The sequence below is a fragment of the Lithobates pipiens genome, unplaced genomic scaffold (genome assembly GCF_037356315.1).
Source record: "Lithobates pipiens isolate NorthernLeopardFrog02 unplaced genomic scaffold, aLitPip1_a1.2 Scaffold_22, whole genome shotgun sequence".
Classification (NCBI taxonomy): Eukaryota; Metazoa; Chordata; class Amphibia; order Anura; family Ranidae; genus Lithobates; species Lithobates pipiens.
In genome coordinates this window covers 45,878,437-45,891,528 of record NW_027507784.1, presented here as the reverse complement: position 1 = coordinate 45,891,528, position 13,092 = coordinate 45,878,437, and the positions used below count along the sequence as shown (strand labels likewise).

Sequence of the window (13,092 nt, the reverse complement as noted above, 5' to 3'; positions counted from 1 at the left end):
ATGGATGGACGGACACACAGGGATGGACGGACACACAGGGATGGACGGACACACAGGGATGGACGGACACACACACAGGGATGGACAGGCATGTCTCACCCTCGGCTTATACACGAGTCAATAAGTTTGCCAGTTTTTTTGGGGGTAAATTGGGGGCCTCGGCTTATATTCGGGTCGGCCTATACTCGAGTATATACGGTAACCCCATAAAGTTACCAGACAACAATATGTTTGCAATAGGGATCCTTTAAATTGTATAATATAAACTTAACATAATTCAAACCAAACAGAACTACTTAAAACATGGCACAAAGTACCAGATATAAGTATAAGCCGACCCGATTATAAGCCGAGGCACCTAATTTTACCACAAAAAACTGGGAAAACTTATTGAATCGAGTATAAGCCTAGGGTGAGAAATGCGCAGCTACTGTAAGTGGAAAAGTGCCCATTTGCAGTGTGATGGTCTGGGGCTGTTTTGCTGCTTCAGGACCTGGAAGACTTGCCGTGATAAAAGGAACTATGAATTCTGCTGTCTACCAAGAGATCCTGAAGGAGAATGTCCGACCATCTGTTCGTGGACTCAAGCTGAAACGAACTTGGGTTCTGCAGCAGGACAATGATCCTAAACACACCAGCAAGTTCACCACCGAATGGCTGAAGAAAAACAAAATGAAGACTTTGGAGTGGCCTAGCCAAAGTCCTGACCTGAATCCTATTGAGATGTTGTGGTATGACCTTAAAAAGGCCGTTCATGCTCGAAAACCCTCTAATGTAACTGAATTAGGACAATTCTGCAAACATGAGTGGGCCAAAATTCCTCCAGGACGCTGTAAAAGCCTCATTGCACGTTATCGCAAATGCTTGGTTGCAGTTGTTGCTGCTAAGGGTGGCCCAACCAGTTATTAGGTTTAGGGGGCAATCACTTTTTCACACAGGGCCATGATGGTTTGGATTTTTTTTCACCTTTAATAATAAACACCTTCATTTACAAATTGCATTTTGTGTTTACTTGTGTTGTCCTTGACTATTGTTTAAATTGGTTTGATGTTCCGAAACACTTAAGTGTGACAAACATGCAAAGGAACAGGAAATGAGGAAGGGGGCAAACACTTTTTCACACCACTGTACTCTGCAGAAAAACTGGGCCTTAGGTGTTGGTGGTGCAGAACACTGTAACCCCTCACAGTTACTCTTGTTGGGGGCAGGAACAGGCCCTGCTCTGAAATATTATATCAACAATTGTAATTACGTGCCCTTGTTATACAGGGGCAGAAAAATTGGGCCTTTGGTTTTGGTTGTGCCAGAACACTGTAACCTCCTCACAGTTACTCTTGTTAAACAGGGGCAATAAAATTGGGCCTTGGGTAGTGGTCGTGGTGCCCTAAACCAAAAGTATTATTGGATGCTAGCATCATCAAGATTGAGGATGATTAGGATAGCCAGTATAGGCAGTCTTCCAGGGATCCCAGATTCATAGCAAATTCAATCAGTTACATCAGCATCGGGTGCTTGATAGCTGCTGATCCAAGACTGTTTCTTTTTTATGAATGTGAGCCTATCAACGGAGTCTGTGGATAGGCGCAATCTTTGATCCGTTACAAACCTCCAGCAGCACTGAATGTGCATTCAGAAAGCACGCTGGATGCAGGACAGGCCAGTAGCTCAATTGCATATTGAGCAAGTTTTGGCCAGTGTTCCATCCTCAAGACCTAGTAACCCAGTGGATGCTCTGTTGGAAATGTCTCCAAGTCTGCTCTTGCCCCTAGATATTCCTGCACCATATAATGCAGATGCGGGCACTGGTTGCTTGAACCGATCAGACCTTGGGACTGAAAAATTGTCTAAAGACATCTGTCAGACGGCCACCTCCTCCACTGCTCTTCCTCTGACTGAACAAAGCCTCAGCAACACGTCCAGCACCGGGAAATGGTAACCTCCCAGGGTCTGGAAATGCATTACACAAACCTTTCTTCATGACCTCTTGAAGATGTTTCATCCCCTGCAAAGGCAGGATGAGTTCTGCAACTTTACTCTTGTAACATGGATCAAGAAGGGTTGCCAGCCAGTAATGATCCCTCTCCTTGATACCACAAATCCTAGGGTCCTTTCACAGGCTTTGCAGAATCAGGGAGGCCATACAGTGCAAGTTTGGAGAGGCATTTGATTCTGAGTCCTCTGGGTCACTAAGGATGACATTATATAACTACCTTCCCCCAGCCATGTACAACTCCTTGGGTTTCTGGGGACTGAAAATCATCCCTTGAAGACTGCTGCTGAGTGTTATCCTATACAGCCATGCTGACACAATCCTCCTCCTCCTCTTCTTCCTGTGTGTTTGACGGGCTGCAGGAATGCTATTTGGATAAAGGGGGCCTTGAGAGGAAAGGAAGTCCTCCTCTTCCTCCCGCTGTTCTGCCTCAAGTGCCCTGTCCATGACGTGTGTGCTCCAGCAGGAAGACTAGAGGAACACATCCTTGTGGTCTCCTCAAATGGTGACAGGACAGTGCATGCATTCTTGATCAGTAGCCACTGGCGTGGTGAAAAGAAGCCAAGCACCCCTGGCACTGTCCTGGTGCCATACTCACACAGGTACTCATTGATGGCCCTCTGCTGTGTGTGCAGCCACTGCAACATTGCCAACGTTGAGTTCCACCTGGTGGGCATGTCACAAATGAGGCGGTTGGTGGGCAGGTTGCATTCTCTTTGAATGTCAGCCAGCCGAGCACTGGCATTGTATGACCTGTGGAAATGACCACAGAATTTTCTGGCCTGCCTCAGGAGATCTTGTAAGCCTGGGTACCTGTTCAAGAACCGCTTCACCACCAAATTCAGGATGTGTATCAAACATGGAAGTGTCCCTGTTGGAGGGCGGAGAGAAGGTTGGTGCCTTTGTCGCATACAACCATTCCTGGCTGAAGCTGGCATGATGTCAACCACCTCTGAGCCTGCCCCTGAAGAGCTTACAGAATCTCTGCCCCAGTGTGGCTCCTGTTCCCTAGGCAGACCAATGCAAGCACTGCATGGCATCTTTTAGCCTGACTGCTTACTTAGCCCATTGAACGCTTACAGAGCACTGCTGGTTAGAGGACAAATCTGCAGAAGAGGCCATAGAGGAAGAAGAAGAGGAGGGGGTGGAGGACAGAGCTGCTAGCATTTTGGAGGCATGGTGGCGGAACAAGCTCCAACAACACTGAACCCTGTCCTGCATCCTTCCCAGCTGCCAGCAGAGTTACCCAGTGTGCCATGAAGTAAAAGGTAACGTCCCTGCCCATGCCTGCTGGACCATGAATCAGCAGTAATATGAACCTTACTGCTGATCACCCTGTCCAACGAGGCCAAAACATTGCCTTTCACATGCCGGTAGAGAGCTGGAATGGCCTTCCGTGAAAAGAAATGGCATTTTGCAACTTGGCATTCCAAAAATTCACGAAAGGGGGAAGAGTCTACAAGCTGAAAAGGCAGCAGTTGCAGTTCTAGCAATTTGGCTAAGCTAGCATTTAGATGCTGAGCATGTAGATGGCTGGGACCGAATTTCTTTTTACTGTGGTAGGGAAATTTGCCTGCTAAAATCAATTGGTGGTGTACTGCTAACAGATTGGCTGCAAGTACTTGGGACACCTATTGCTATACCTTCATTCCTCTCAGTGCAGGTTTTTGAGACGACTGGAGGTATAGTGGGGTTGGATATCCCAGATGAGGAGCAAGGAGAAGTCCGCCTTTTTCTTTGATGTGGGTCTTTCAAGTGCTGTTGCCAACGGACTGCATGGCAGGTCATCATATGTCTGGCCATGCACAGGGTGCCCAAGCAGCTGCTGTTCTGGCCATGCTTTATCCGCTTAAGACATAGGTTGCAAACCACAATGGTGCTATCTGCTGCACGCATGTCGAAAAATGCCCACACCAACCTATAAAAATTACCTATAAAAGTCAGCAGGGAGTCAGCAGCTCCCTGCATCTGTGGAGCTCTGCGCTGTGATGCAATAGAGTGGCTGCCCTTAAGCGGCGCCCTAGAGGACATCCTGCCTCGTTGGAGTTGTGCTTCCTCCTCACTTTCCTCCTCTCTTCTCTCGGGCACCCAAGTACAGTCAGTGACCTCATCATCCCCTTCCTCCTCGTCACTGAAGCAACGTTTGCAGTATGTCCTTGACCTTCTGTGGCACCCCCTCTCTCTAGGCTCATATTACTCCCTTCCTCAACCTGGGAACCAACATCAGAGCCTTCAAATCGCTGCGCATCCTCCAGCAGCATGTACCCGACACTGTGGTCGAATAATTCTGGGAACTCCTCCGTGCATGATGGTGGGGTTATGGAAGGAGTGACTGAATAAGGAGCCAGTGGAATAGGCATATGCATTGGAAGGCAAACTACTTTGAGCCTGGGTGACAGAGGATGAGGATGGCTTCGTTATCCACTCCACCAACTCTTCTGCATGTTGTGGCTCAATAACACGGCCAGCAGCAGCAAAAAAGGACAAGAGCGCCCCATGGCCACCTGTAGAGGATGCACCATGTCCACGACCACCACTGTTGACTGTAGACACAGGCTGCTTGCCCTCTTTTAGTAACCTGCGAGTGTCTGCCTCTCCTTGGTGGCCCTCCGGACATGATGTATTTTTGGTTTCGCAACATCACACGACACTGCATTATATACTGTACTAGAAAATATAAGTGTAATTATAAGTTTATTAGAAACTATACACCACCAAATGCACTGTATATATGGGCTACACTGAATGCAATATTATATGAAGTGTATTAGATACTGTGTATACCGCTTGCACTGTATTAGAAACTGTACTATGGCTGCCCTGTATTGTGTACTGTGTACACCACCAGAAGGGTAGTAGAAACTGTATACACTGTATTAGATACTGTGTACACCGCCTGAAGTGTATTAAAAACTGTACACACTGTCTTAGATACTGTGTACACTGCCTACACTGTATTAGAAACGGTACTACAGCTGCATTGTATTGTGTACTGTGTACACCACCAGAAGTGTAGTAGAAACTGTACACACTGTATTAGATACTGTGTACACCGCCTGAAGTGTATTAAAAACTGTACATACTGTATTAAATACTGTGTACACCGCCTACACTGTATTAGAAACCGTACTACAGCTGCATTGTATTGTGTACTGTGTACACCACCAGAAGTGTAGTAGAAACTGTACACACTGTATTAGATACTTTGCACACCGCCTGAAGTGTATTAGAAACGGTACTACAGCTGCACTGCATTGTGTGCTGTGTACACCACCAGAAGTGTAGTAGAAACTGTACACACTGTATTACATACTGTGTACACCACCAGAAAAGTAGTAGAAACTGTACTACTGCTGCACTGTATTGTGTACTGTGTACACCAGTGTTAATTTTGGGAGCAAATTTTCGAAATTTTCATTTTAGTCTTAGGATAAGGTGACCAGATTTTTAAAATGAAATCTGGGGACATATTTTTTTTAATTTTACTAGTAATGGCAGCAAACAGTGACTCATATCAGGACTGCGATATTGCGGTGGACAAATCGGACATTAATGCTGCGTACACACGACTTTTAGACTATTAGACTGGTGGTTTGCCTGCCAGACTAAGTCCACTGGACTTTCTGAACGAGTGGACCTGCCCACACACAACCGGACTTTTCCAGCGGAATATGGCAGGAGTCTGCCGTACTTTTAAAATGAAAGGACTTGCCCACACATGGAGGAAAGTTATTTTGAACGCGGTTCCAGGTAGCCGGGACTAGCGAAGGAAGTCAATGTCGCCGCCTTCAGCGGTGAGATTGACACGTTGCTGGCCCCGTCACCTGGTATGGACTTAAAGGGCAAGCCCTACGCTGAAAAAACGGCATGGGGTCTCCCCCAAGGTCCATATAAGACCCTTATCCGAGCACACAACCCGGCCGGTCAGGAAAGGGGGTGGGGACGAGCGAGCGCCCCCCCCCTCCTGAGCCATACCGGCCGTGTGCCCTCAACATGGGGGGGTGCTTTGGGGGGTACCCAAAGCACCTTGTTCCCATGTTAATGAGGGCAAGGGCCTCTTCCCGACAACCCTGGCCATTAGTTGTCGGGGTATGCAGGCGGGAATTTATGGGAATCCGGGAGCCCCTTTAATAAGAGAGCCCCCAGATACTGGCCCCCCACCCTATGTGCATGAGTATTGGGTACAATGTACCCCTACTCATTCACCTGGTGAAAAAATGTAAATAAAACACAACACAAGGTTTTAAAATAATTTATTGCACAGCTCCAGGGGTCTTCTTCCGTCTTGGGGGGTCTTCTCGCTGGACTCCGCTATTTTCTGCTCTTTTGCTAGCTAGCTCTTTTACTAGCGGAGGAGCCCGGCTTTCATCTCCGCCTGGGGGTCTTCTTCTGACTTCGGGGGTCTTGTCCCCCTCTTTGGGGTCTTGTCCCCCTCCTCGGTTTTTCTTGCCGGGCCTCCGCTTTCTCACTGTAGCTCTTTTACTAGTGGTGACCTGGTCTTCTGTCGCCGCACCTTCTTCTTCTTCTGACTTCGGGGGTCTTGTCCCCCTCTTCGGTTCTTCTTGCCGGGCCTCCGCTCCTTCTTCCAGCTCTTTTACTAGTGGTGGCCCGGTCTTCTGTCATCGCTATCACCGTTTGCAGCTGCCGCCTTCTCTTCTTCTCTTCTTCTTCCTTGAGATGTTGACTCAATGCTGTCTCTGGCCGCGATGACAGGGACGCGTTGTGCGCCGACTTATATAGGGACAATGGATTAGGTCACCGGGTGATGTCCCCGCCCCTTATGATGTCACAGTCCCGGAGGATGCTCAAAAAGTCCGCCGGAGCCCACACACGGGCGGATTGTCCGATAGTCTGATCGTGTGTACGTGGCATAAGTGACACTTTTGACACTTTGTGGAAACCATTGACATTAATATAGTGAGCAGTGCTAAAAATATGTACTGTCAGTGTACTAATGACACTGGCTGGGAAGGGGATAACATCTAGGGTAATCAATGGGCTAAATGTGTGCCTCACTGTGGGGGAGGTGCTTTTACTAAGGGAACACATACTGTAGATCCCTGTACCCAGTGGCGTACTAACTAGGGGGCGGGGGGTGCGGTCCGCCCCAGGTGCCACACATTAGGGGGGTGTCAGGCAGCTCCCCTGTATGAAACAGTGAGAGTGGGACAGGCTTGGTAGTGCAGCCGATGTGACATGCTGAGCAGGGAGACCTCAGGCAGACTGACCCATTGTCACAATGCTCTTACTCTCTGTTTAATTATAACAGCCCAGCGAGTGAGTACAATTCCCCCCTCCCCTCCATAGAGATGGAAGAGTCTGCCTTAGCTCTGCCCCCTCTCTCCCCTGCGTGTCCCATCCATGCTCCGTGCAGCCTGTGTGCTGAGCTGCTCTGACAGGAATGTGGGGGAGGGGACATTTAAACAGTGTGAGGAAGAACATCCAAGTAAGTTATCAGCACTGTACCTGTGTGCAGACTCTGCCCTCTCTCTCCCAAATCTCATCCACTCCCCCTCTTTCCTCTGTTGTCCTCCAGTGTCTTTCCATCATATTCTCATCATATTCCCATCATGTCCCCATCATATTCCCATCATGTCCCCATCATATTCCCATCATGTCCCCATCATATTCCCATCATGTCCCCATCATATTCCCATCATGCTCCCCATCATGTTCCTTTACCAGGGTTTACACTACTGTGTTCATAGACATTGCATGTGATTCACACTGAATTGCTGTGCAAATCACATGCAATGTCTGTGCGATGCAAATTCAGCCATACAAACTGTATGGCTGAAATCACATTTGCACCAAAATGGTGAGGGACCCTTTTTTTTGGTTGCACTGGAATTGGATTGGATGGGTGTTCACACCTATGCAATGCGATTCTTTCACCATTTCACAGTTCTCACTGCGATTTGCAAACCGATCTGGGGATGTCATTAATTTTACATTGACACCCGTAGCAGCTTGCAAAGGGCAGTATGAACAGCCAACAAGCAACATGCAATGCAGGAATCCGCACTGGAATCTCGCTGGTTCCTGCATCGCATATATGTGAACCAGGACTCAAGTGGGTTCACACTGATGCGCTGTGGTTCAGTTGCCTCAATTTTCACTACAGTCCTACAGACTTCTATTAGGTTACACATTTTTGCACCATTTTCTGAAAGCGCACCGAATGTCCTCTATACTGAATCTTTCAGAAAACACAGTAAAATGACACAAGCTAATAGACGTCTGTGGGACTGCAGCTAAAAATGAGGATTATATGCAGAAAAACTGCATATACCCCAGCACTGCGACAAACTCCAAGACACCAGTGTGAACCCAAAGGCTTCAGGGTGCTGTGTAATGTAAAGGGGTCCTGAAGTGCAGGGAGTTGTGTAATGTAAAGGGGTCCTGAGGTGCAGGGTGCTGTGTAATGTAAAGGGGTCCAGGAGGTGCAGAGGGTTTTGTAATGTAAAGGTGTCATGAGGTGCAGGGTGCTGTGTAATGTAAAGGGGTCTAGAGGTGCAGGGTGCTGTGTAATGTAAAGGGGCCCTGAGGTTCAGAGGGTTGTGTAATGTAAATGGGTCCAGAAGTGCAGGGTGCTGTGTAATGTAAAGGGGTCCAAAGGTGCATAGGGTTTTGTAATGTAAAGGTGTCCTGAGGTGCACAGTGCTGTGTAATGTAAAGGGGTCCAGAGGTGCAGGGGGCTGTGTAATGTAAAGGGGTCCACAGGTGCACGGGGTTGTGTAATGCAAAGGGGTCCAGAGGTGCAGAGGGTTTTGTAATGTAAAGGTGTCCTGAGGTGCAGGGTGTTGTGTATTGTAAAGGGGTCTAGAGGTGCAGGGTGTTGTGCAATGTAAAGGGGCCCTGAGGTTCAGGGGGTTGTGTAATGTAAATGGGTCCAGAGGTGCAGGGTGCTGTATAATGTAAAGGGGTCTAGAGGTTCACTGGTTTTGTAATGTAAAGGGGTCCAGAGGTGTGTAATGTAAAGGGATCCAGAGCTGCGGGGGGCTGTGCAATGTAAAGGGGTCCAGTTGTGGAGAGGGGGTACAAAGTAGTGACACAGAGATACTGGGGGATGCAGAGGTATGCAGGGGACACAGTGCTGTGTTTTTACATTTTAAAGTGAGGGGGGGTGCCAGATATAGGAGTCGCCCCGGGTGCCGAATGCTCTAGGTACGCCCCTGAGTGAGACGTGCAAAATACAATGCAATGCAATACACCAAGGGGTAATTTTTTTATTTCCAACTTTGCCCAATATTACCTCCTGACCTCCTCTAACATGGTATCTAGAATTCTTTCCTGTTTAGATATTTGATCTTTCTGCTGCTCTCATTGGTCTCCATGCTCCATGTACATACTTCACAACTTTTGGTTATGGGAAAGAGAGACAAAGTGTGTAGGCAAATACCCTGCCACACCCCCAGTTATGTAGTCCATTAGGAATTAGTAAATAAAGAATGAATAAATATTTGTGTGAAATGTTTAGTGTAGTGTAATACCTTAGTATTAGTACTTTTAGTAGTATTACAAATATTTTAAAGGCCTACACATCTGTCCAAAGTGAAGGACGCCTGGAAAGCAAAATGGGATCAAGGGGGTTGGTTCCAAAAGAACTTTGGTTCTTTCTGGCAGAGCTCTGGAGGGCAATAAAAACCGAATAAGACTTATTTTCCTTTTCAACTCCATACAAAACGAACACAAACACTTTAAATCCACGAGATTGATTGTTTTGCTTTTTTAGACTTGCATCTATTTTCTTTCATTCATTTCAATGTGAATGCCTTACCTGATCTCTTGTGTTTATGTTTCCAGCAACACAAGCTCACAACTACAGCAATTATAAGCAGAGCCACCACAATACTACAGATCAAAATGACCAAAAACATTGATGTTTCTATGGAAAAAAAAGACACAAGTGGTTAAAGAAGAGAAAATGTTTTCCTAGCACAGCATTCATGGAGGAATTACATTATAAACCTGGCACGAGTTGATCATTGATACCTTCATAAATGAGCTGGAAGTCCTCCCGCAGAGGTTCTTGTAGAGAGTCATGTTGGACTCTACAGGAGAAGATCTGGTTCTGGTCATCATTGGTTGGTGTGATTGTCAAAGTACTGGTGACTTGATAGGTTCCAGTTCCATACTCTTGTGGCTTTTCCATGAACTGGTTCTTTAGGACCTTTCCATTTCTGTACCACATTATTTTGATCTGTGGTGGGAAGAATCCAGTGGCCTTACAGATCAGGGTGTTCTTTATATTTCTCTGGACCTTTGTGCTAACTATGGAGATTAGAGGTATGGCTGCAGAGAACACATATATGGTTTATAAAATTGGCATCCATTGTTTAAAAACAATTTACCCTAAAAAGGTGAGAAATCTTGTGCGATGAGAATAAAAGACATTGACACGTAAACATTTGACTGTATCTGCTATTAACTATCAACATTGCCAAGATACTTTTACAAACAAGAAATTGACCATACATGCATCATAGCTGATAAGTTTAGCAGCATTTTTGGCTCCCTTTGTTAACGTGTTGCACTCCTTTGCCATAGTGGGGTTGATGTATAATATCGTAATAAGTAATAACGTCTACAAACTATGGGATATATTTATGGAACTTTTATTTTTATTTTACTAGTAATTGTGGCAATCAGTGACCTATAGTGGGACTGTGATATTGTGGCAGACAAATTCGACACCTGACACTTTTTACACTTTTTATACAGTGATCAGTGATAAAATAAAGCACTGTCACTGTACTAATGACACTGGCAGGGAAGGGGTTAACATCAGGGGCGATCAAAGAGTTAAATGTGTGTCTACCTAGTGTTTTACTGTAGTGGGGGAGGTGCTTGTACTAATAGAAGGCATAGATCCGTGTCCATGCTTTGCAGGAACACAGGATCAATGCCTTCCGTCCCGGTAGACATTGGATCCGCGGGACCTGCTAATCAGCTCCCGCTGTGTAGAATCCCAGCGGGAGCGAGCCACTGGCAGCGTGCACTTGCATCTGATATCCAGAAATGCAGGATCACGTATAAATACATGATCCAGTGCAGCGCGGCCGCCCCGTAGCAATAAATGTGCTATAGGGCGGTTGTCAACTGGTTAAGTAAGGTGAAGCATTTTTCTCATTATTACTGGTAAACACAACACTTTACCTTTTTATAGTTCCTTTAGCTTTGACATTTAGGGCTCATTCACACTTGCGGTTCCCTATGACAGGCAGTGAAGAGGCAATATGTCACCTCCTTACTACCTGATTCAACCCTGTAAATGCCACACTACCACGCCTCAACCGCATGCTATGGAAACACTGACAATACCCATAACAACAAATTTTCCTGGTTTACTCTTAAAAAATCAATATAGCTAAAAAACAAGTTCTGCTCTGCATGCCACAGGGAGCAATAGCCACAGCCAGACTGCATCTAACAATGGCTGTATCTTAAAAGAGGACCATTAAATAGAACCACCCTCTGACCACCTACCTCTCTCTCCGTGTGAAGGACCCATGGACTACTAGAGGATGTAATATTTATCCCATTTGAAGGGCTCCAGGGATTGAGGTTACAGTCTCTCTATGGAGGGGTCCCAGGGGTTGAGGTGGCAGTCTCTCTATGGAGGGGCCCCAGGGATTGAGGTGGCAGTCTATCTATGGAGTGGACTCTGGACTGAAGGTGGCAGTATCTCTATGGAGGGGTCACTGAACTAGAGGTGGCAATCTCTCTATGAAGCGGCCCCTGGACTCAAGGTGGCAGTCTCTCTAATGGGGGGACCCCTGGACTGGAGGTGGCAATCTCTGTATGTGATAAGGTGCCTGTTGTGTGCCTCGTATCATGTTGTCTCACCTGAGCTGAGCTCGGTCTGGCTCTCTCCTTCTCCACCACAGTGGGCAGGTGCTGCTGTGGTCATGGCCTGGCAGTGTGCGCACAGGGCGGCAGTATGGTGAAGGGATTGGAGTCTTGGACACAGTGGGGCTCAGGATGGGGGAGGAGGTGAGGAAGTGGATATGGATGGTAGCCAGCGGGGGCGGGGGCCCTGGACTCCCAGCAAGTGAAGCTGTGCAAGCGACGAGAAGCAGAGGACACACCACTGTGCCATGATAGGGCTGCAGCTGGGACTATAGGAACAACTTAGGCAAAAAATGCCACCTGCTCCTTCCACAGCCCGCACCTGCCCAACGCTCCTAGTGTATTTTGGTGGAGATGTCTGCCAGTACGTCACCAAAAGGCCCTTGTTTACATGGACAAAAAATGTCCATAACAGACATTTACAGACAGTTGTAAAAATCACTGATCTTTACAAGCTGTCCGCAAATTTAAGGTCGGTTAGCAACCCTCGTTGACCACTTCACATGGCTTCCAATACCATTGATACTGGTAACACATAAATATATCCCTCTATTCTTCAACTCAATCCTTCAGCGCCTTTCATATAGAGTTGGGCCAAACACCTCCTGGTTCGGTTTGCGACAGAACTCTCAAACATAGAAAAAGTTCAGCTCTGAACCCTGAACTCCATTGAAGTCTAATGGGACCCAAATTTGAAAAATCAGAAGTCCCAATTTTGAAGGCTTACAGTGGGGAAAATAATGATTTTATCCCAATTTTGAAGGCTTACAGTGGGGAAAATAATTATTTAATCCCCTGCAGAAGTTTGCCCACTGAAGGGTCTATAATTTTTATCACAGGTGTATTTTAAATGATAGAGATAGAATATCAACCAAAAATCCAGAAAAACCACATGATACAAATGTCATAAATTGAGTTGCAGTTCAGTGAGTAACATAAGTATTTGATCCCCAAGCAAAACGAGCAGGGCCGCTGATGGGGGAGGGGGGGGGGGTAGGGGCAGGGCACCAATCCTATTGTTGGAGAACCAGCACACAGAGGGGCCCAGGCAGGGAGGGATCAGTTTGGCAGCAGAACCCTGCCCTGTGCAGCTCTCTGCAGCTGAAAGCCTGTTTATCCCCCTCCCGCTAGCTTTCAGCTGCTAGAGGGAGAGAAATGCAAGGTATTGGTATGCAATTAACCCGCCAGGGTTGTAAATCACGCGTGTGTATGTGTATATATATAATATGCAAATGATATCGGCAACCTGC

At 46.8% G+C, this 13,092-nt stretch overlaps 1 protein-coding gene across 3 annotated transcripts in view; it reads right to left on the bottom strand.

Moving 5' to 3' along the window:
• Positions 1–13,092, bottom strand: part of LOC143923724 (uncharacterized) — a 101,371-nt gene that overhangs the window by 67,233 nt on the left and 21,046 nt on the right. For all 3 annotated transcript variants that reach the window (XM_077447536.1, XM_077447537.1, XM_077447538.1), the window contains exons 4-5: positions 9,986–10,285; positions 9,771–9,878 (exon numbers count right to left, since the gene is read on the bottom strand). In XM_077447536.1, coding sequence (XP_077303662.1) covers positions 9,771–9,878; positions 9,986–10,285 — 408 coding nt within the window. The remainder of the gene's footprint in view (positions 1–9,770; positions 9,879–9,985; positions 10,286–13,092) is intronic.